Here is a 23,879-nt window from a genome sequence, read left to right on the forward strand (position 1 = left end):
CATGTTTAACCAATTTATTCATGAACATACACGTACAGTTATTGAGTACATTAGTATTTTGTAGCATAGCATTTTGCCTTGACAACAGCTGCTCAGAAGGACGCCCCCACAGAAATCCAGTCAGTCCATTTCCAATGAACATGATCTGGACACTCCCTGCAAAATGCCAAGTACCCTGGATCTCCACAGTGGACATGATGATGCCCCAATGACAACCAACAGATGGCTGTTCTCACAACCGAGGGGAGAGAAAGGGTGGGGGACGCTAAAGGACTGGGGGGAGCAAGGCTGCTGTTACATTTCAGTTCCTCTCCTGGCTTTAAGTATTGCTCCGACAACCTTTTCCAAGGCATTCTGGGTAACAAAGGAAGCAGGTTTGGGTGGGCAGGGTGGTGGGTCATGAGCCAACACAATGGCCTTATCACACTCCCCCATTTCTTTCACAGTGATAAAAATGAACCGTGACCTCAGCTACTGGGCTCAGGTTCACATGCGACATGAATTGGTTACATGATGGGGGTGAACAAACCGAAGAGGGAAAAAGTGAGGTGAGCCCAATCTTGACACTCCACCCCTCCCCTTGTCATCCACCGTGCTACATCTGCCCAACACTGTTCCTATAAAGCTTCCCTGAATGGGACTAGTGTGCCTCCCTCGACAACAACGGTAATGCACTTTAAACCAAATAGCACAACTTGAACTCTGCAGAGCGGGGCTACAGCAGCACCCCCTCTCACATCCCCCCAGGTATGGGGTGGGAGGAGTCAAAGGGCTGCTCACATTGAATAATTGGACAGGACACCACTGGTACACCACACAAGTAACAAAGTGCTATAGAAAAAGACGACAGCCACACTACTGCGAGCCTTCGAGGAGCCTGAAGCGTGAGGTTACTACGCCATCCTGACAAACTGTCTCACCCCACCTTCCAGAGTTTTCTTAAGATAAGGAATGTTCGAGAGTCGGCTGTAGAGAGCCACAGGAGCGAAGAAGTCACTGCAAACGTCAGTTTTGATATCATTTTAACAGTCCGTCCGGAGGAAGAATGGCAGACTCTTTAAGAGGTTCACTAATGGGGCCAGCCAGTCCGTTTACCGGAATGTTTAAGCGGAAAGCAGTGGAGCACAGGTGGCACAGGAATTCCCAAAGAAATTGTGGGGGAGTGGGAAAAAGAAAAGTCAGGTGAGGGGGTGGCAACTGTGGATCCCACAGAATAAACTGGACTGGACACTCAGGTGCAGCTAACACATCCATCCTGTCTGGAAATGCTACAGTGCTTTGTGAGTTCTCTTTTAAGTGCTCAAGTCCCCGCTAAGAGTTTAGAAAACAAAAGCTAAAATAAATCACTGGGACAACCTGGAATTTAGCTTGGAGGAGAGGATATATAGATTGGTGTCGCCGCAATGCCAGTCTAAACCACAGCTGTTGTCTAAGAGCAAATACAACAAAAGACTTCACAAGAACCCAAACTAGTTTAGCAGTGAAGAAACAAGTTCATGCTTTTTGAGGGAGGTTATCTTCCTGCAGTCTAACTATTGTACAGAGAAGGAAGAGAGGGGAAAACAGGTCTAGTAAAATACTATGTATATCGAGCCACACTGCTCCCAGTATATTACCATGAGTTTTTGTAACAAAAATCTTGAAACCTTTTTTTCTCCAAGTTCTCTACCAAGAAAAATACAAAACATTATAAGGCGGTAAGTAACTATTTTTTTATTTTTTTTATTTATATATTTCTTCTTTTGAGAAGCTGTTACAGTGCAGTTGATCCTCGAGGCAGCCGGGTCAGGCTTCACTGCTGCTTGCACTCAGCTGGGGGGGCTGCATCCTTCTGTAAGAAACAGGATGGTGGGTGTTAAGATGAAGGTCGCTCCATATGGACTCATTCAAACGGCACGTACGCAGTCACGCCACTCCACCACTCAAGCAGCTACAAACTCAAACTTCTCACCTCAGCTATTTTTAAATGCAACAGAAATGACAAGGATGTGATGACTGACACATTCACATTAGACAGACAGCAGTATGAAAATACTTTTTGTTAAACAGTATTGATGCAAATAAACATCAGGCCAGGGATTCTTTAGGGTGCTGGTGAGACCATTTGAAAGTGACATGACTTTCAGAGGATCGAGTGCACTCCCGTGGGAAGCTCCAGCAGCAGGTTAGCTTAGCAGTAGGCTGGCTCTGCTAAGCTAACATTTTTTTCTAATTATCATATGCAACTTGTGACCTTTAAGTGCTTCATATAAATCTTTCCCCATATGTCTTTGTATCAGCATGAGGCAAAATAGTGACAAACCTTAGATGGCCATTTCAAGTTTTTCTTCTGGAGTGTAAGTGTAAGAGCACTCATGATGAAAGCTAAGCTGACCACAGGTGTGAGGGAGATAAAGTGCTTAAATGGATAAAATAAAGCCCGATGTGGATGGCTTGGAGTTTTATAGTGCCCTGAGCGAGCTGTAGGTATTGCAAGTTTCTTTTACACAGCTAGGAGGTTCCTGTCATTTTTACTTTACTGCAGTCGTGACTGGGAAACTTCAGGGGGCTGTGCGCTCATGTCTGAGTAAGGACCACTTCCCCACCCACCAGCCTCTACTGCACAAAAACCATCAGCTGCCAGCATCCCCAACATGCCAGCCTAACATGCTAGTTTCAGCAATATTACGGTTCCTGCTTTAACGCACATTAGTTGGCATCTACCAGGAGCATGTCAATCTTATGCAACTCTTAAAGCACCCTCAGACATCTTTCAGCACTCGCATGTTACTAAGCACTTCAGAAATCAGTGTGAAGGGTTTCCAACATCATAGAATACACTTTGATTCTCTTATTGTCAGCTGTGCCAAAGGATTAAAGGATTATTCTGTTCCATTTATCAGCACATTCATCCAGTAAACACATTTCTACTCGTCTACTTGATGCATTCTGAGCAACCAGGAATGACAGGTAAAGGTAATTCCTCATGAGATAAACAGTTTGCTCATTTTTCTGAGACTTAAATGTTGCCGTTTGAGAACGCCGAAATGTATCTTGGTGCCTTAGGAAATGACAACTTTCAGATCTCTCTGAAACATTAACGACATGATAGATCTCATTTTAAGACGAGCTGGTGGATCTTCTTGATGGGGTGTGTCAACAGAACAATCTGCTGTCCTCAGTTTGACTTATGGTGAGGAAAGAAACTCGCTCAGTAATCTTCAACAAATGCAGACAAATACTGGAGTTTCGAGGCCTCCATCACTGTGTGAGATAATCTCATAATGAGTCCTGTGGAGGACAAAATAATAATGATTGTTCACTAAAACAAAAAAAGAAATCAGACATTTCTGTGTAACTTGTTGATTAGAGGCTGATATACCAACATCCAACCAGCTAACTGCCAGAGATTCAGTGACTGAAAATTTAGCTTCAGAATCTCCGCTGGTTAATTAAATTAACAATGGCTGGGGTATATTTTTTTTTTAAACCAGCAAAGTTGAATAATGGGACTCTGTATCCACAGTACAAACTTGGGAGAGACCCAAACATCTGCCATAGGAGCCCATTTTCCATTAGCCCTTTCAAAATAACAAATGTCGACACTTTAAACATAAACTCAAGGACTTCAGATCAAATCAATTAGCTGCCAAATAAATGAAACACTGGGGCAACTTAAGGTTTAAAACCACACAGAGGATCATTAAGCCCCCGGCACACTCAGGGTGGGACATCCTTGGACATTACACACTTGCAGAGGTGATGATGGCACGCTGCAGCTGTTCAAGGCTGCTCTTCATGGCCTGATGCCACACACATTACTACAGAGTGAGGTCGTTGCTGCCACCGTTCAACACATGTGGCTTTTAATGAGCGACTCAAAGTACACATTCAAAAAACGAATGCCCTGTCTGTAACCAACACCACTGCTGCAGCATCTGAGCTTCTTTCTCCATATACTACCAGAACTCCAGTTTCTAATGGATCGTAACAGGCCCTTTAGAATTAAAAGCACTTTTGGGGACATTTGAGAGCCATTTAACCAGACATTAAGACATCACAGCAGCCCTGTATTGGGGGCATGTAGATGAACAGAGGTCATGAAGGAAAACAAAGGACGTTCATGGACGAACAGACCAATGACATTTAAATGGGAACTCACACATAAACAAAAAGGACATTTTTGCCAAACAAATCATCACCCTGATGAACTAGCCTGTGTTTGTGCATGGGAAGAGTTCAACATGGTGGGGACAAAACAAAGAAGGTTGGGCTCGCTTCAACATACAGAAATGATACAGGTGCAAATGCAGAGCTCTAATATGGGTTAAACTTCATGAAAGAAAAAATAAAAAAGCCAAACCAGTGAGTTAGTAAGTCAGGATAGTGTTAACACAGCAGCCGAGGAAGGGTGGAGAGAGACAAAGATGGAAAAGCCATAACCAAAAATCAAAAGGTGTGGGGGTGGAGGGTGGTGGGGGTGTGATGGTGGAAAAGCTGACAATTAATGAGCTGTACCTACCAGGATAGGGTTATTTTTCTACAGTCACCACTTAAACCTAGTGAGGAAAAATTTAAAGAGTAGCTGACAAAATATGCCAAAGTGACAGGTGATGAAGACACATCAATGAATAGGAGGAAAAAAAAGAAAAAGCCAAACTCGCAGAATACAGAATGTCAGATGTTTTAGTTGAGCAAAGCAGCAGCAGAGCTCATGCTTGTTTACATGCTGTGGTGTCAAACTCAGCTTCTTCAGTTTGGTGTAATTCAAAGTTACTAGTCTCAGGCCAAATGAGTCAACACGCAAGGTCATGCAGGTAACCCCTCAAAAACCCAACCGTACAAATATGACTACCTACAAAAGGACACTTTGAGTCCATTGATCACAGACGTTCATGCATCTTGCTGCCGTTTCCAGTGCTTTTGTTTACTCAGTTTTTTCCAGCTGCATTACCTTCATCAAGAAGGATGCAGAGAATCTCAGTGAACAAAGAGCCCCGCAGGAGACAACCTGTTATTTTGTGTCTCGGGGGGACTAGGCCAAATCTCATCAGATTTGCACTTCATTTGATGTGTGCATGCCCACTTCTATTCAAATGGTTAAAGATGGGCACAGAATTTCTGGCCCATTAAAAGCTGCTGACCATGACGGGTGGTTCAAGCAATGTTAAACTGATAAATACTGTATAATGTTGTCTTTACATTCCATGCATTTTCAAGTTTATTTCTAATGCAGTGAATGTTTGCTGACAGGTGATGAAGGACCCCTGGCTCTCAGTCACAATACTTTACAAAGTGGTCTGGCTCATTGAGTAACCTGCTGAGTAACCATAATGTAGTAAAGATACATAGTAGTAATTGGACTGTCACAATAAACACAGCTGGTGTGTTCAGGTTACAGTAAATTTGGAATCCTGGGACGTAGGCAGCCTCGGCAGCTCTGGGTGAGGGGGGAGAAAAGCACCTACTTTAACTTGATTGATGACTTTAATATTGCAGTCATTTGTGACTTAAATTAATGTTTTATATCCAGTCTAAGGTTTAGACCAGGGGTCGGCAACCTTTCTGATGGCGAGTGCCATTTAAAAATTCCTCAGAAGTCAGTGTGCCATATGATTGCATTAAGAATAAATTTAATAACACTCTATGAAGTTATACAATAAAAACAAAAAAAGACACTTTTTATCCATAACAGCAAATGAACTGTACAACAGAAAATACAAACGCTATTTATGGTCTCCTCACAACAACAAGAAAAATAAACTGGGCCAATTTGGCATGTTTGTTAATACAGAGACATGTTAATGTGATCTCTGGTCTCCCACTCAGACACACAGGTCTCCGGGTGTCCAGCGGACAGCTACCTGAGGACACTCATGTGAGAGAAAATCTGCTCACACAGATATGTAGAGCCAAATAATGTCAATAAGGCCTCTGCAATGTTCTGAAGACAGTTAAACTTGTCAGGTAGTGATGTCCAGCAGGTGAACATGCAGCTCAATGAACACGCACAGCTGTGGATTCCAGCTGCTTCGATGTTGCATTAACTGGCTGAGGTAAATCCAGCTGCTCATTAAAGATTTCTGGTTTGTTCAGAAAAGAAAACATTGGTCCAAACGCCTGAAAGTCCCAAAAATGCATAGTGAATTCTGTCTCGAATCTACGGATGTATCCGTGTATCTCCGTGGTGCTGATGCTGTGCTGAGCGGACAGCTCCTGAAGCTTTTGAAGTGTCGGAATGTGGAAAGCTAACAACGTCCCTCTAAGTTATTTTTAGCCAAATACAAGTTGAATCTGGTAGTTGGGGTTGTTAGCTATGATACCATCATTAAGAAGCGACACAACTAATGTGTCTATGCGAGCTAATTTGCGATGTGCCCCGCTGGCCCAGCCATTTATTTTTTGATGCACCTTCTCAGATTAATTCACTGCGTGTCGTGCTCAGGGCTGGACTGGGACAAAAACACAGCCCAGGCTTGACTAAAGACCGGCCCACCAGGTATTAAAGCCATAAAGCCTTTGAATGAAAGCAAATGCTGCTGTGACAGTGATGTACAGTCTTGTTGGTATATGTATGATTTCTATACATTTTACATCAGATAAACACTTTGGTTGTAAGCTTCAGATAATTATTTAATAACAGCGAGACATTTTAAATGAGAATAAGAAAGTATTTCTTTGTGCCCCCCTTTCCCTGTTAATGCCCTACCTGCCCCCTGGCAAAACTTTCCTAGATCCGCCCCTGCACAGTTACCAGCTGTCAGCTACTTAGAAAAGGATCCTGGTGTTATTTAGCTCTCAGAAACAGCTCATAACTTCAACTCATTCATGAGAGAGAATGAGAGAAGAAGCAGCTGAAGCGTAACGACAGAATAAATCCAGCTTTGTGTCTTTTTCATTGTAGCTGAAGTCCGGGACAAACTGCGTCTCTTCTCAGCTCAACACGAAACGCGTAATAATTTCTCTGAATGCAGGACGATTCTGTCTTTTTACGGGACGGTTGGCAACTCTACTAACTAACCTTATGAATAAAATAAAGTTCACTATCAGTAACATCATAGCACCCACCCAGCTGTATAGAAACTCCATCATGCTAGCTAGCAGTACGAGTTATTGTAACTGACTGTAAAAAGTCAGCACAACAAAAATAAACTGCACCTAAACTTGGTTTATATCTGACCCAGATAGACTGCAGGTCATAATTTCAGTTCACCTGACACTCAGACCGGCGGCCGCCTCGGGTCTCTCCTCCTCCTGCCTCTCCTTCCCTCATCCACCTGCTGGCCTCCACCAAAAATCTGGCCAGTCCAGCTATGGTCGTGCCATCAGTAAACCCTTTGCGTGCCGTGCCTAGGGTTGCCGACCCCTGGTTTAGACTAAGATTGACGTGGTTTCCAGATGAATTTGTTCATTAGGTGATGAAGTAAAGATAAATGAATGAAGATAAATTGCTTACTGGCAGATAGATTTTGATACGTTTCTGGGCAGTTACCATAAAATGAGGTAAAATCGTGTCCAAATGTGGCAGAAAGCCTATTGGCTAAAATTCTGTACAAACTTGAAGGACTTTTTTTTTCCTTGTGTCCTTTTGTTTCTGGCATACTGTATCTGTGTTACTTTAGCTTTAACAACAACAACATGCAGCATTCAAATTTCAACAACTTGTAAAAGTCAAGCGGAAAATGGGAGCGCTGAAAAGACAAAATATCAACTGGATGCATTTTCTGTCTTAACCAGAGAACCAAACCAAGGTCACAACAGAACAGAAGCTGAAGCAAATTAAAGCTGGTGTAAAATGAGATGCATTTGTTGACAGTATGTATTCTGTATGTTGAAATCAGCTGTTCTCCACCTGCAGCTCAGGATCCTCAGGTGACAGAAAATTATGCAGAAAGATTCTGAACGCAGTGACTCGTGAAGCTATCCATCGCCTTAAGTAAGAAAATCCTGAGCCATCAAAGTTGAGAACTGCTGAGTAAGGTCTTTTCTCACAGCACCAGAGATCTTTACAGACATGTTCTCTCACCTTGGGATCATAGTCGGGGTCGTTCTCCTCGTCAGCCTCCTCTTCACCTTCCTGAACACACAGCACAGGGCAACTTCAGTCTACAACTTCCAAAATGTAAGCTTTAGTGGCCTGTGGTAGTTTTTTGGTGGTTTTACCTCATCATCTGCCTCCTCTCCCTCTTCATCATACTGTAAAAGAAAAACATTTGTTAAGAGCCAGGATCATGCCAAATTAAAATGCTTATTTAAGTTGAATTAATTCTTACAACTCAATCACTTTGTAACCCCACCCAAGATATCAAATGCCCACACTCACATCATCGTCATCATCCTCTATGGCCTCTCCTGTGAAATACAGCACCGCTCGGGGTACGATACGTTCGCGGATGAAGTGGCCAATTTCAAAGTCAGCAGCCAGAATGGCTTCCGAATCCTCATCCTGAAATCAGACAGTTTATTCATGCATTTCCTGAACAAAGTGAGAAAGCAACCAGAGCTGCCCCTGATTCAGCATTTCTATACAAATGGCATCTGAAGTGCGTTTCCTCCTTGGAGGGAAGAATGGGTACAAAACTGATTACAAATCCTCTGGCCTGTCAGGCACTAAGGTTTGCCTTTAAGATGTGCCAAGATGCAGCTGGAGTTAGTGTGTGATAAAATTTGAATTTTGTCAAAATCAAAAGTTGAGAAAACAGTTTGTTGCCAAACTGTAGTGGCTTTGCTTCTAGTATTACTCAATATTAAGATTCACAGACCAGCCCCTCTGGCAACCTTGACTGTAGTTACTTATCTGGGTCACCAAATCATGTTTTTAAGTCACTACATGATGTTTGAGGTTAATGGAAGTGTGCGTCTCATATAAAGAAGTTCAAGTTAATATCAAAAGACATCCCAGGTGAAATGGTGTGTAAAAGCACCAACTTACCAACTCGCCATTTTCTGGGACTGCAAAGAAAGCACAGATCAAAATGAAACAATGCAAACAAACTCAGACTGGAGCAAACTCTGTATAGCAACGGTCAACTTCTCTGCCATGTCACTCTTACCCTCTGGTGGGGTGAAGAAGTTGAAAAAGGAGTCGTTGGGGACCGTTTTGGTGACCGTCCTGACCGTGCCACGGCCCTTGTGCTTTTGTTTCTTTTTGATTGTTTTCAATGTGACGTTCTTGCCCTTTGTCCATTCAATCGTGCAGCTGTTGTCAAAAACAAGGAGCAATGGAAACAAGGTCAGGAGGCAGCATTTGAAGTGTCAAATCTAAAAAACATCTGGGATGTACGAATTATCCAGTAAGGACTTTCAATTATCCTCTGCCTCTCTGGTTGGAGAGCAATACTGGTGGCCACCAGTGCTCACCCACAACCTCCAAGTTAATACGAGTTAATACAAGTTTGGTATACATTTGATTTATAAATTGTGACCTCGAGGTCACAGAGTTCAGACTCATCTCAGATATTTGGTCGGTGCACCTATGGTATGACTTTCAAAGTCCTATGTCAGTTCACAAGCTGCCACGTTGCCCACTCAACAGCACCACTCCATCAGCCTGTGACAGCTGAGGTGCAAAACTGAAGAAATGATAAGCTCTTTGGCAGCATTTCATTATGTGCATCAAAAGTTGCTTAGAAAACAAAAACCTGAAAAGAAAAAAAAGAATCGCCGACACTCACCCTGTGCAGCTCATGATCTCTGGCCCATCGAAGGAGAAGGGGTCGTTCTCATCGGGCTCTGACCTCATCTTGTAGGTTTTTGTCAACACTGTGTTTGTGAAGAAGTCGTTTGGCTCAAACTGGAACTCTAATGTGAAGCTCTGGTGAACACAAGAGGCTGATGAGCAAACAGTCAGACTGGTTTTAGCCATTTAAAGTATGAGAAGCACACTTACCATTGGCTGTCCTGGATCTGAGAATTTTACTTTAATGTCTTGTAAATGCTTAAGGATGGGTTCATCATGTTCCTGAGGGGAGGGAAGAAGTGGTTTAGAAGCAAACACAGAAAACCACACGAGCCAGCCTATACAGCTATTGGCCAGGAGGTGGAAGCAAACCCTGATTATTGAATTAGAGAAGTAGTCGCTGTCTGTGACCCATTTTCTGTGTGCGTAAACATACTTGCAGCATGTCACTGAGCAGATCCACATTTTTGAAAACCGTTAACCAGAATTCAGGAATGCCTTTGGGGTCTTCTTTTTCCTCATCCTTCTTCTCTTCCTCCAACTTGGCCTTCTCCTTCATCTCATCCTGGTTAAAAGAGGTTTTCTTTTAAGTATTTGTATGTGTGTTTGGTGAATAAACAAACCAAAACATTTTATGCCCCGTCCACATATACAACCACACAGCACTGAACAGTAATGACCAAAAGGGGATGTTAAAAAAAACAAAAAAACAAAAAAAAAAAACAACCTAGCTTCACATGCAGCACCATAGTACAGATTTAATCCACTCTGAAAAGCAGTTGTCTGAAATCAGTGATGGTTGGATGCTGTGCTGTCACTTTGGGAAGACAATTTGGTCCACGTATGAAATGTGAAAGCAGAAAAATGCAGAAAGCCAAGTATTTGTACAGTAAGCATGCAGGTGTATTTGTCATTTGTCCCTGCTTACGTACCGTCAGCTCTTCCTCTTCATCCGCTTTCCATTCACATTCCTCATCTGTGGGCTCATAAGCTGCTTTCACTATGTCACTTCTCTGTGAGGAAACGAGAGAACCATCTGAATTACATATTTACACATGCATTTATTTTATACTGCAAGTTATACCACAGCAAATCAGTTCTTACAAAATAAACAAATCCTGCATTCTGTGAGTTGTATGAGAACAAGTGATCTCTGGATTCAAATGGCAAAGTAGTCATTTCAAACAGTGTTACTTTACAGGAAAAGGTGCCTTTAACACTGCATTAGTGACATCAGAAACACCCAGAACAGCAGCTTGAAAGCAGTCCTCACTGCAAAGGTGAAGGATCGTGCTAGGGCTGCCCAATTAATCGAATTTTAATCACGATTACGATCTGGGCTTTTAACGATCATTAAAAATGACTGAGCCGATTATTAGCCCCTCCCTCATTTATCCGCGACACCTTAAAGGCCGGTCCGTGAAAATATTGTCGGGCATAAACCGTCCGTGGCGCAAAAAAGGGTGGAGACCGCTGATTAAGAGGACCCGAGGGAAGCTCAGAAAGCTAAGCAGAAGTTATTTGGAGAGTGACTGCCGTTGGTTGAAAAGAGAGTTTAAAAAAATAATATAAAATAGTGTGCAACACCACTGAAGTTTTTTTTTTTTTAAAGTCATTGTTAACCCTTTAAAGCTGATCAGAGCAGCACGCTCCGTTTTGCGTAACTATTTTTAAATCCCTGTAGAACCTGAACCGTGTAAGCTAGCGCAATAATTTGTTTTGCATATGAAACCGGAGGAGTTGTACTTACATCTGATGCCATCAGCTTGTCCTCGGTCACAGTTTCGTTCCACATATAGCTTTGCAAAAACTGCATAAAAAGCTCTTGCAGGAACAAAAACATAATATTCCAGAAACAGGCTTTGCCGTTACTATCAGCTGGTCGTAACACTTCCCACAGTGAAATGATGCACATGCTGTTTTCTTTGCAAATTTGCATCATAGGATTGTTTTTTGTTTTTCCTGCAGTATATAAAAATTGCTGTATCTCCAAAATAAAACTATGAAGACACTCAAAGTAAATTTCCCGTGGTGGGAAACTATTTTTTGCAACTTTATTGTATTTAAAGTTTTGAGGGATAAACCTCTTAAATTTCTCCAAGTAGAAATATATGTAAACAAAACAAAAGCAATTTTCAATTTTTTTTAGTTTATTGCACTTTTTTGCAATTTATGTAATTACTATGGACTTAATGCATACATATTATTAAAATATGGGCTATAACAGTTGTATTGATGTATAGCAACTTGAAATGCTCCCACAAATGGCACTACAGCATGTAAAAAAAAAAAAAAAAAAAAATAATATAAGCTCTGGTGGACTTGGTTCTATAGTAGGTCTTAAAGGGTTAAATAAATATCGTCAAATAATCGTGATCTCAATTTCAGTGAAAATAATCGTGATTATCATTTTTGCCATAATCGAGCAGCCCTAGATCGTGCACTTATGTTACACGCAGTACAACAGTGTGATCCAAATCCATAAAGGGGCTTTTTACAACCTCTTCTTTCATCACCTTCTGATGCAACACAAAGCAAACCTTTCAACACAAGTCAGCTTAAAGCATTTACTTGACTATCAGTTAACATTTAAGAGGAACTATTTTTATAGTTGAGAAAACAACTCATTTCATTTCCCAGAAAAATTCTGGTCCCAGATTATCAAAGGTTTGCAGCATATCTGAGAAAAGCTGCTTTCTTGGCTCCACCACAGATGGAAGAATGATGAAAGAGCTATGGTTACTATAGATACACTGACACACATGGAGTGTGCTCAAACAGCAGACCAAGTTCCCTGAGCTGCTTCTAAATCCTGATGTAGCTTCACAGATTCAAGAAAGTGTGCACTCGAGACAAATGATGCTCAAGGAGAAAGCGTCAAACACATCAGTATCAATGCAGGTCTAAACCTACTCATGTCCAGTTACAACGTGAGAGCTGCAAGTCTTGTTCAAATCGAGCGCTTTGGCCCTCAGGAAGCGCTCAGCAGATTCTTGTATTTAATCAATGTTTAGGTAAATGTATATGCAACCTGTAGGCTTATGAGAGTTTCTTCTGAAGAGCAGAATTTGTGATTCAACCGTTCTTCAAAAAAACAAAAATAAATAAATACATTCTAAAAAGAGTTTTTAAATTGTCATTTATGTCCTAAGTCTCTGTAAAGGAAAGAGCCATACAAAATTAGGCTTCTGGTCTTACTGTGAGTGACTAAAGAGTGGCTGCATCACACTGGAACACATAATACGCAGTAAGTTTTACTTTGTGGTGACAAACCATGACTTCTTTACAAAGTATACACAAGACCAAAAACATACTTTGTCGAAGAGGGGCTGGTAGAGGGCAGCATACTTTCTTTCCAGCTCATGTACTTCCTCGTAGAACTTCGCTTCAATGTGGGCACATTTGACCTGCAGGTTCTTGAGAGCATTGACACGTCTCTTTACGACCTTTGGTAAACTGAGGGAGGACACATGAACAGAAGACATGAGGACAATCCTGGTTATTGAAAAGTAATATTTAAACTCCAAATAAAAAAATGTAAGTATAAATATATATATACTTGATTGTCATTCGTTTTCTAGCCCTTACAAAAAAAATTTAAGTCACAGGGGGGAAAAAGTGATTGAGGCAAAGAGCGGCCCCCTCTTCAGAAGTTAATCTGCAGAGAGCTTTAGAGAATGGCAACAAAGTGCAGACATACTCTCCCCAGAGGATCCATAGTGAGTCAGGATGGCCTTCCAAGAAAACATTTTAAAAACAGTAAAAAAAACTATGCTGAGAACTGCTTTTATTCAGATTTGCTTCATTTAACACCAGCGTCGGTTTCTTTTGCAGATTTACTTGGTGGACACTTGGGGAACTTGTGGCCTGGGTCTTGCTGTAGATGAGAGAGGGGTTCCTCCTCATGTCTTACAAGGTCACTTCCATGTTTGCTTTTAATGACAGACAGTTTATATTTTTAAAACGCAAACTGAAATGAATATGAAACCATTTCATCACATCCATGCTTCTCATTTCCAACTCATCGCAGACTTATTTTGTAGGATGCTACCGATTCCATTCAGCTAGCTTTCAATATAGTGCATTTATCTGATGGTGGAATAAATTCTCCTGTAATGCAAATCTGCTCTTTCTGCTTGTTCTTTCACATCAGACCCCATGTTTCTGCTTTTGAAGGTGCACATCTCTGCGGTCCCATTTGGACACCCTGCAACTTTAACATCCTAATTACATCTTTAGAATCTGTTGAATGATCAGTTAACCAGACTCAGAAGTGCAGAGAGACTGCACCCAGTCAAGTTTCTCTGCAGTGTGGTAAATTAGAGATGCCTGCACTAGTCTGGCAGGGGAATGCGTGTTTGAGTCCCAAGTGCTGGGATGCAACCGGTGAGTTTGGTGGTGACTGCCAAACACTTGACATGTTGATTAAAGAGCTGCTTGCTGATGGTTTTGCTGAAGAGAGGAGCAGTGGGTGGCTCAGCCCTGTAGCCAAGATGCACAGCGACGCTCACAACCTAGCATCTCAGAAGCCCCAACCACTGACTGAACTGTCGCCGTTTCAGCAAGCATCCTTCAGTGTGGTTTTTGTTAAAAGTATCTCCTCCACTTGGATTGTTTTCGTTTTAACTATGACTCACGTCAGCTGCGATTACATTTCCTGGACTCAGGCAACAAATTGATCCATGTTAACTCAAGTGACTACACAAAATAAAGTCTTTGTGCAGCTATTCGCCCACTAAAGCAGCCCTCATTATTTACAACTGATGCCAGTACTATGCCCTGAAATGCGGTGCCCCACTGTCCTTTTTCCACAACATCATTGTATGCATTTATTTTAAAGGCTCTCTGGTATGCTGTTTTATGAAGGACACCAGGTGCTCACAGCCACTTACACTGAGAAAGCAGAGCTAGACTTTGGATTTTGCATTTTAAAACGAACAGACAATTTTGTCTTGTTTGAACTTCTGTTTAATGTTTCACTGCCTACAGTCTGGAAGTGGTCTGTAAGACATTAAATGGGTTTTCCTATTACCATACATCTCACCTTTATGTGCCTCAGCATACCCAATTTAAAACCAGCTGTCCTTACAAAGTGATGTTTGAAACTCAACATGCGTTCTTCCTTCATCGCATCCGAGACGATAATAGCTGACCTCGCCAGGGGCTGAGGCTTCCCACTTCAATGTAAGAAGCCCACCTGCTTCACACTGAAACCCGGTTGTATTTCTTGAGCCATGTAGTGTCACACCGGTAGATGCTCATCAACTCATGACTCGCTGGTTTTGACTGCACCGTTGGTGTTGACCTCAACTTCAAAGTCATTTGCATTTCTACTCAACAAGGTGTCGTCACCATTTCAGATACTCATCAGTATGCTGAAGCATGTAGATTGTAGGTGGATGTTTTTGATTGTCTATTTGCAAGGAAGTGATTGCTGTAACTGATGGAAAGCCCACAGCAACAGTTGCCAACAGCCAGACTTTAAAAAAAAAAAAGCAGGATCTACTGAACAAAATTTAATGAATACCACTCTTGCATAAAAACCTTAATATAAAAACAAAAACAAAGTCTGTACATTATTCTCAATTCAGAGCTGCCTGTGTGCTGCTCAGGCAAGACAAATGAGCCATCCCTCACCTCTCCATGTACCCTGATGGTGAGCCATTCAAACCATCCAGCCTCTCCTGCAGCGCAGCCAGGATCTGTGGATTCTGCATCATCTGGACAGTCAGCTGACGAGCTGAAGAGAAACATACAGTGAAAAGAAATCTATGAGCAGAACTTGAGCATCATCTCAGAACTGATGTTGAGCGGGATTCACTTAAAACTACACTCAAATATACTGATTTATAATTGAAACCCAAATCAGGAGCTGCACAATAACAATTTCACGATTGTTTTTGTAACCATTCCATCATTGCTCGGTGGAGTGCTCTTAAGTACTTTGCTTGTTGTATGCTTTAAAGTGTGGAAACAGAGGTTGATGTCTGGTTATGTGCATTATGAATGTTGCATATACATATATGCTCAGCAGTCAAAGAGTGCTCTTTGTGCAGCCAGACAGGTGACAGATGGTACAACCCAAGTGTCCGACACATTGCTCACACCTATCAAAGCTCAGTCAGATTGCTGCTGGCAGGTGAGAAGATTAAAAAGACTGGAAGTCACTTTTCTCTGCTGGCACATCCTGGACATTTTCCTTGTGTTACAAGCCAAAAATCAGCGAGCTGTCTGGGATGCTGCACCGAGTCAAATAAATAAGCTTCTCTGAATTTAGACAAAATCAGCTCCTTAAGCAGATGCTTTAATGTAGAATTCTGTAGTAGACCAAAAACACAAGAAGGGGGCTGTTATGAAGTGACAAAACAAATGTTGCTCCCCTTGTGACAAGGGGTCACCACAGCAGGCAGCGCCACATGTTTTTATTTGGTATAGTTTAACCCTGGATAACCTTTCTGAAGAAACCTGAAAGTGGATTTGTGTCTCTGACTGAAACTGAACCACTGAGCTGTGTGTAAACCACCACATTAGATTGTTTTAGAGAAGCATCACTACACCTTTACAAACTGATCCCCCTGTAGTCTTCAACTGTTACATTTGAGGTTTTAAAGCTATACACACTTAAACCGGGTCACTGAGGGGGATTTGAATTATGTTAAAACCCATTTGCAGCACTGTCAGAATTAAGTTAACTAGCAGCTGTAGCACATTCCTCAAGTTATGTAAATGCAGGGGCAAGTTGAGCAACTATAACTGCCCATGTTGTTAAACTGACACCAAAAAAAACAAAAAACAAAACCTCAAGTCAAAGTCTATCGGCTCAGCTTACTGGAACGACTGTAGGTAGGGCTGCTCGATGTAACGATATATATCGGATGACGATATAAAAACATCTATCGTTTCATTTTACGCTATCGTTTGTTTCGTGGTGTTGCAAAATAAACTGTTTACGGTAATGTTTTTTCATGGTTCTGATGTCCCTGTAGTGGCTATATTCATTTCTTAAAGTTCTCTCTTTCTCTTATATTTAATATAACCACACAGATGGACAAGCGCCTGTTTTTATGCATCGTCGATGCAACAACGACGGTAACACCATCGCGTGTCCGCTTGTTTATTTTCCACATAAACCTTTCACAATAAAGCTCAAGATCCTGTTGAGACTTTTCAAAATAAACTGAATCACGTGAAAGATGCAGAATGTTTACGGATGAGAAGTAAAAAAGAGCCGCCAGGTGCTAAAAAATAAACCTTAGACTCAAACGTTAGAACAGGCTTCTCCCCGCAGCACGCCGTGTAATAAATACTCAAAGAAAACGGCGTCGTTACAACTCATGTCTAAAAATGTATCGTTTCATGCATCGGCTAAAACACTCGACTCCAGCTACGCGCAGCTGGAAACACTTCACGCAAGTCGAGCTGCCCGAGATTCACAGAATTTACAGAAAATGTTACATTTTTGTGATTTATATCGTTATCGGACGACAGATGTTTTATATCGGGAGATGAGATTTTGGTCATATCGCACAACTGTAGTAGTAACTGAATTTCAACCAAGGTGCCGCTACTACACAACCAGCAATAAAAACTTGTTTTTAATCATTACCAAATCTACCAACCACAGGAACTGCTCTATAGTGCATCCACACACTACAGATAAACTGTACTACACCACAGTACCTGTGCAACTGAAGCTACAGCATTACTGAAACCCTACAATAAAGCAGAGGAGTATCTGCAGGGCGTGGGGTGCTTCATGTAATTAATAGATTTACATTCAGCTCAAACATCAGTTAAAAATCTCAAATGTTCAGAGCTTGTGATTCCCAAGTTACAGGTGTTCCACAACAGCCCTCATGTGTGAAATCTCAAAAGATTTCTTAATGAGGGTCTACACTGCATGTTAACGCCAGCAGGCTGCAACCATGTATTACTCATGCATTTATAATCCTCCCCCAGCTTCTAGGTCTTGTGTACAGACTTCCTTAAAGTGTGGCCGCTGTGACAGATCAGACGTAGGCAGCCAGAATCAGTCTTCTTTCAAGTCTGGCTTTTAAAACACTGCTCAAACTAGCTATAAAAAGATAGGCCCAAGCAGCAATCTATATCTAGCCACAATAAGCCGGGAGTAGGCCAATATGTGAGGAGTCGTCAGAACCATTGAGGATCAAAGAATACATAAACAGCATCGAGATCCCAAAATAAAACGGATCAGTGCTCCCAGCTCTCAACTGTTAAGTCTATTATGCTGTATTCAAGTTTATGTGCCACTTTGTTCACCCACTGATACTGAGTGTTTGAATTGCCATCTTCTCAATGTTATCACTTGGCTATTGATATTCCTTTGGCACTGGCTAAATAGCTTTTTTTGAGGGGGGGCACATGTGACCCCACATTCCCCCACTTCTACATTTCACCTAAACCACAGAATATGCGCAATTCAACTCTAGACTGTAAGTATACTGAGACTGCCTTACCTTTGCTGTTTTCATCTTCTCCCGTCTCCTCCTCTTCCACTTCCTCAACATCCTCCATATCTGCTGGGTCCATCTCAGCCTGATCTTTGCTGCTCAAGGAGAGAGGGGAAGGACAGAGGGTGGAAATGTTAGCCAAAACAAAGCAGTACTTATGAAGGAACATTTAAGATTGGCCAAACACTCCTGCCATCTTTTGGCTGATCACTGACCACTATGCCAGCCACATGTGGCAGTAATAGCATGACTAACAATGAAGAGCCAACTGCCATGCTGACACACCTTGCCCAAGATCATCCTGATACTGAGTGAGGGCCAGCAGTGATGCGGTGCAGCTCGAAAAATTCACTAGTAAACAAAACTGGAGTCTGCCTTTACCCATGATGCTGCTCAAAGCAGTGAAACATGATGCCCAACTTCAAGATGCAGCACTATCACAGTACAATACCGAACATAACACAGCTTCACTAGCCCGTCTCATCCTTCCATCAGGCTGCAGACTATTGTGAAAAATCAATGCCCAAGAGTGGAAGAATTTAAGAGTCAAAGAGACAGCTTCCATCCGATTGGGCCATTGTTACAGAGCCATACATGTTTTAAAGGTGGCCTGTAAAACACTCATTTAAAGGGGGAAAAAAAGTAACCCTAGGTGTTGGAGAGGTGTGTGGAGGAGCTCCTACTGCACTGCACCCTTAGATTTAACCTGAGGGGCACTTTCTGAATCTGAAAACTCAGTACCAGAAACTGCAGTTCCTCCAATGACCACATGAAGCTGGCTCCAAAAACAAGTCCAACTACTGTAGGCTTCATGTTAAAAAGTCCCATTTCATATCATAATGAGTGTGCAACTATAAATCACTGCCTCTTTTGCAACAACGACACAGGAATTTTAGAATAAAAGGCTGGGGTGTGGATGCTTTGACAGGTGTCCCACCTGCAGCAAACCCTTTGTCAGGCTTTACCGCAACTAATCTGGACCTCTCCATGGTTCTGCTTTTGGTATATTCAAGGTTTACCTTATAAGCACAAAAAATGTCACCTTCAACTTAGAAAAGAAAAAAAAAAACAAAAAAAACGAGTTGACAGAGAGGCCCAATGTTTAATTTTAGTTATCAACACCACATAATGTACTTACTTGTCGATGTCTGCCATATTAACCGAGTCTCAAGTGATGCTAGAAAGAAAGAACAGAACCAGTTAGCTTAGAAATCCTGGATTACATGTTATTGTTACCAGAGGGGTGCACTACACAGGCTTTTTGCAAAATTGTTCAGCCTAAAGGCAAAGCTGCATCTATCCTAACCAGGTTAGGAGATTGCAACTTATTAACACAACCTGCTCAAAATGACTAGTTTCAGTTTAAAAACTGGCTGCAAGAGCCAGAGTAAATCATTTAATGACAATAGAAATTTCATACGCACAAAGGTGTAGTGCAATTTGTATAAGTACCAGAGGGCACCGAAGACACATGCATGAGGTTACGCATGATTGAGCTAGAGCACACTTTATGTTATGCAACTTCTGTTCTCACAGTGGAAAGTTCAGGAGTAATGACCACAACCAAAATGCGGCTCTTATCAGTAGTTCATCCGTCTGTTGAGCCTCATCTCTACCTTTACACATCTTTTTCTAGTAAGCAGTTAAAGGGTGAATACCACCACTCTGAACAATTTTATGTAATATACTTAAAAACAAAAAGCCTGGCATGTCCACTAATATTAAGAACTTGCAGAAAGGAAAGGTATCTGCGGGGGCATTGAGGATATTAATGTGCATTCATGTTTTTAATTAGTACACTAAGATTTCTGTTGAACACCGTTTACAACCAACTTCTAAGCTAATATAAAGATACTGGTTTAAATTTAACAGTCCTTCATTGTGTTGTTAAACAGCTACTGGAATGTTACTGAGAACCTCCACAGTAAAAAAAATAAATAGAAAAATTTCTGCAATAAGCGCCCCACAATGTTGTTAGAGAACGCTAATAATAAACCACAAAAACTCGAGTTACTTCATATCAAGTCCCTTTCCCTTCTTATTACCACAAAACTAAAATGATATAGTTTTTATTGTATAATTTTAAAAATGTAAAACTGCAGCCTCACCATTTTGATGCAAATGAAACTAAACTGGCTGTATAAGTAATGCTACTCCTGAAAATAGTGCACACACAGCACTACCCTCCACTCCAGAGGAAATGCATGAAAAATGCATATAAAAGGAACCCTAGGCTACAGTCAACACAGCACTGACAGCATCTCACGAAAGATCAAAGCAGAGCCTTATGAGGCATTCACACACTGATTAAAAACAAAAGACTGAAAATGACTTTAGTGCATATGAATGTCATCTTTCCCTCATTAGTCCTTTGCCGATCAGTACAGCAGTCTGTTTAGCACTGTGGCTACTATTACCTGCTATGATCGATATTCAAATAAACTTTACTAATCTCTAATAACACGCCCATCCCCAAATAATTAAGTAAATAAATAATTAACTTCTTTTTCCAAAGAATTTTTATTAAACACTCAGGATTTGTCTAAATCCATCACATGCTTATTTTAAGAGTCCCATCCCAGTCTACATGGGATCAACCCTGGCTGTTAGTCAGTCACCCCCTTGCCACTCAGCCAAGGCCACCTTCCCCTGAGAGACTGATTAGGGTGGCGGGTCCTTGATGCAATTCAGTTGCCTCTCCCTACAGACATATTCCAACTCCACCAGCTGGGAGTTTAGCTGCTTGACAGCAGTCCCTTTTCTACTCCTGTAGCCTGGTACAGTTTGGTTTAGCACTACAGGAACCAGTTCTCCACCAGCTCTAGGATGAGACTTGCATGCAATTGCTGCTAAAACCCATAAAGGATGGACCCGAGACTCACTGAAGAGGCAGCTGAGTGCCATGGAGGAACACATGAGCCAAAGTATTTTTTTCCCCATTAAGAAAAAAAAAACAATTATTCAATTTTTTAAAAGTCTAATGGACTTTGACTACCACTACTTTATCATGACAATGTTACAAGACACATTTTATATGAATCATCACTGACCTAGCAACACATGAATGACACGACGGCATTTCAGCAGAGTGCAGATGATGGTAAAAGGTCCATAATCCTTTTCCTGACTGCCATGTTCTTGCTGCTGTCCCAACTCATTAACTACATTCAACTGTCATCCCAGGGGCAAATCTGTCCCTTGTTAGCCTGTAACACTAGCAGCTGCAGGGCTTCAAGAACTAAAGCCCAGGAGCTTATAATCTATTACACTTAACTTTTGACAAATTAGAATCGAAACCAAAAATCTATGTAGGTCTTTCAACAGAGCAAGGAAATTATTTCAACAAAGCAGCATATTATAACTGTTTATCTCAGGTGGGCTATATTCAGCCGATACGCCAAGATTATTCAGCTGCAGAGCTGATGTGACACTTTTAGTTTGGAAAAGTCACATGACAGATCAATGTGTTTCTTCCCTCTTGCAGAGGATAACTGATTTAGGGAGAAGCCTGCCTTGTTGGCTGGTTTGTGACTTTAATTACATCCCATTTCTCAAATGAAACCTGCAGTCTGCCACTTTTGGAATAGCAAGAAACGTTTTTAGGCTTTCACTTTTTAAGTTTACACTGACAAATGAATAAATCTGAAAGTGTCTAGGAATAATAAAAGCACATGTGCTTTGTTACTCTAGGATGACACCCACCATCCCTACCACCTCTCTATTTCTCCAAATTATTGAGAAGTACTGGAGAAAGCTCTTAGGACAAAAAAAGAAAAAAAAAAAACTTCCACTGTGCAGAATGAGATGACAGTGTTTTTAGTTGGGGTAGTTGACTTATAATGCACGAAACAAAGACTTGGGTATATTACGCACAGGATAATACCAGCCTGGAGCATTTTCTATCAAATTGCCGAGGCCAACCTGCGTCAATATCAACAGCATGCCTCATTGTTTAAGTCCCTAAAATACCTCAACTTGTTTTTTCATTGTGAAAAGTGATAACAACATCAGCGCTTCCAGAGCTATATGTGGCGATTCATTTGAACAAAAAAGATTTAAGCTGCTCCCACTTTGTATGGTGTGTAATTGCCATTAAAAAAGAAAAAAAAGACAACTTAAACCCACCTACGTCTTCCCTAGAGAAGACTAATTGCAACACGGAGCAGCTAATTGATTACATTCTCCTAAAACCATCAAACTGGCCCAAAGACAGACCCTTACTCAAGATAGCCATTTCTTCTATCCCTGCCCAGCGACCACGTGTTGCATGCTGAAGTCATGTCGACCCATTCATGACTAACAAAAAGCCCCGGGTGGATGCCTGCCTGCTGAAACCACATTTCGGCTTCATTTGGCAGCCAACCTGTTGAAACGTTTACTCATTTTACCCACATAAAACAAGCCGGACTCCGGCTAGTGTACAGACCAACTTTAGCCGGCCTGCCTCAGTCTAGTATCAAAGAGCTCTTGTGTGTGCGCTGCTAGTTAAAGCTAGCTTGCGTGCTGCTAGCTCGATGCGCACTACTCGGGGAGAGCAAGTGGGAGGAACAGCTTCGACAGACACGGTGCTGTAACTAGAAAATATGGGCCAGTTAGGAAGTGGTGTCAACGCTCCAGCACCACGTTTTAACCAGCTTCCCCTTATGTAATAGAACCGACTATCCAATTCAACCAAACGCCGCGTGCCGTTATCAGTAAAGCTCAGTCTCGTGAACAGTCCCCCGTCCCCCTCCATCTCCACCCACCCATCCTCCACAAAAATAAAAATAAGGTCAAGTCCAAATTTACAAGAAAGGAGACACGTGTCAACAAATGTCGAAAAACGCCGACAAGTGCCGGACTTAGCCAGCGTTTTGTCCTCTCTGCGAATGCAATGACTGGTCAAACAGTCCGGTGGAAGCGGACGAACATAAACGCTGTTTTATTGGTTTTTTTTTCCCCAAATCGCGTGTAACGTTAACACACATCATGGTGGAGCCAGTCTCAATGGCTGCTGCCACTGTCTGACTTGACTAGCATTAGCAAAAGCAGCGCTGTCACCCTCTTGCCACCGTTCGCTCATACAGTGGGACTGAAATTCAACTTCGGGGACGACGACCAAGTTTGGGGCGTTAGCGCCGAAGCCATTCCCAACTCCCGTCTCTTACCTTCGCTGTCTAGCCGGAGGCTGGTTTGGTTAGCGGCGCTACGCAGTGAAGCGGTCTCGGGGAAGAAAGAGACTCCGCTCCGATGGCGGTAAAAGGGAGAGAGATCCCGCCGCCTGCGCTCATATACATCCGACGTCATCACGTAAACCGGCAATCACCGAGGCAACGCTGTGCATGGGAGGGGCGGCGGTGAGGTTGCCCCTAGGGGGGGAAAGCAGAGGATGAGGAAACATCGTTCCAGTCCTCCTTATAGTCTTCTAATCATCTGGTTGCTGCTCTTCATCACCTCATTCATTCATTATCGTCACAACTCTCTCTTAATCAGCGTCTTAAACTTCTTCACCATGTCATTTCCAGTCATTATCTTATACCACGATTGTCATGATCGCAGCTACCAGCTCCATTGCCTTCATCGTGCAAGCAGTCGTCTTCATCATCACTGCCTGGGGAACTGATTACACTCATCATCAAATCAAATCAAAATTTATTTATATAGCACATATTAAAAACAACAGTGTTGACCATAGTGCTTCACTGTCAATAAAAACATGAGACAGTTAAAACAAACAATAGAAGAGGACAACAAACAATAGGTAACAACGC

General features: G+C 41.9%; 1 protein-coding gene across 2 annotated transcripts; it reads right to left on the reverse strand.

The window, feature by feature from the left end:
* Positions 1-23,429, reverse strand: nap1l1 (nucleosome assembly protein 1-like 1). 2 transcript variants are annotated; one of them, XM_004575062.4, is made up of 16 exons: positions 23,277-23,429; positions 19,268-19,306; positions 18,136-18,224; positions 15,296-15,398; positions 12,973-13,114; positions 10,591-10,671; positions 10,095-10,223; positions 9,869-9,940; positions 9,654-9,793; positions 9,033-9,178; positions 8,912-8,931; positions 8,303-8,425; positions 8,143-8,175; positions 8,006-8,056; positions 4,502-4,538; positions 1-1,831 (listed from the first exon to the last, which is right to left on the reverse strand). In XM_004575062.4, exons 2-15 carry the CDS (start codon positions 19,282-19,284, stop codon positions 4,533-4,535), a joined length of 1,152 nt encoding a protein of 383 aa, XP_004575119.1. In that variant the 5' UTR covers positions 19,285-19,306; positions 23,277-23,429; the 3' UTR covers positions 1-1,831; positions 4,502-4,532. The 2 variants fall into 2 exon arrangements, with proteins under 2 accessions (XP_004575119.1, XP_004575118.1); XM_004575061.4 differs by lacking the exon at positions 4,502-4,538.
* Between the last annotated feature and the right edge of the window lie 450 nt (positions 23,430-23,879).

Source organism: Maylandia zebra, linkage group LG17 (assembly GCF_041146795.1).
Source record: "Maylandia zebra isolate NMK-2024a linkage group LG17, Mzebra_GT3a, whole genome shotgun sequence".
Lineage (NCBI taxonomy): Eukaryota > Metazoa > Chordata > Actinopteri > Cichliformes > Cichlidae > Maylandia > Maylandia zebra.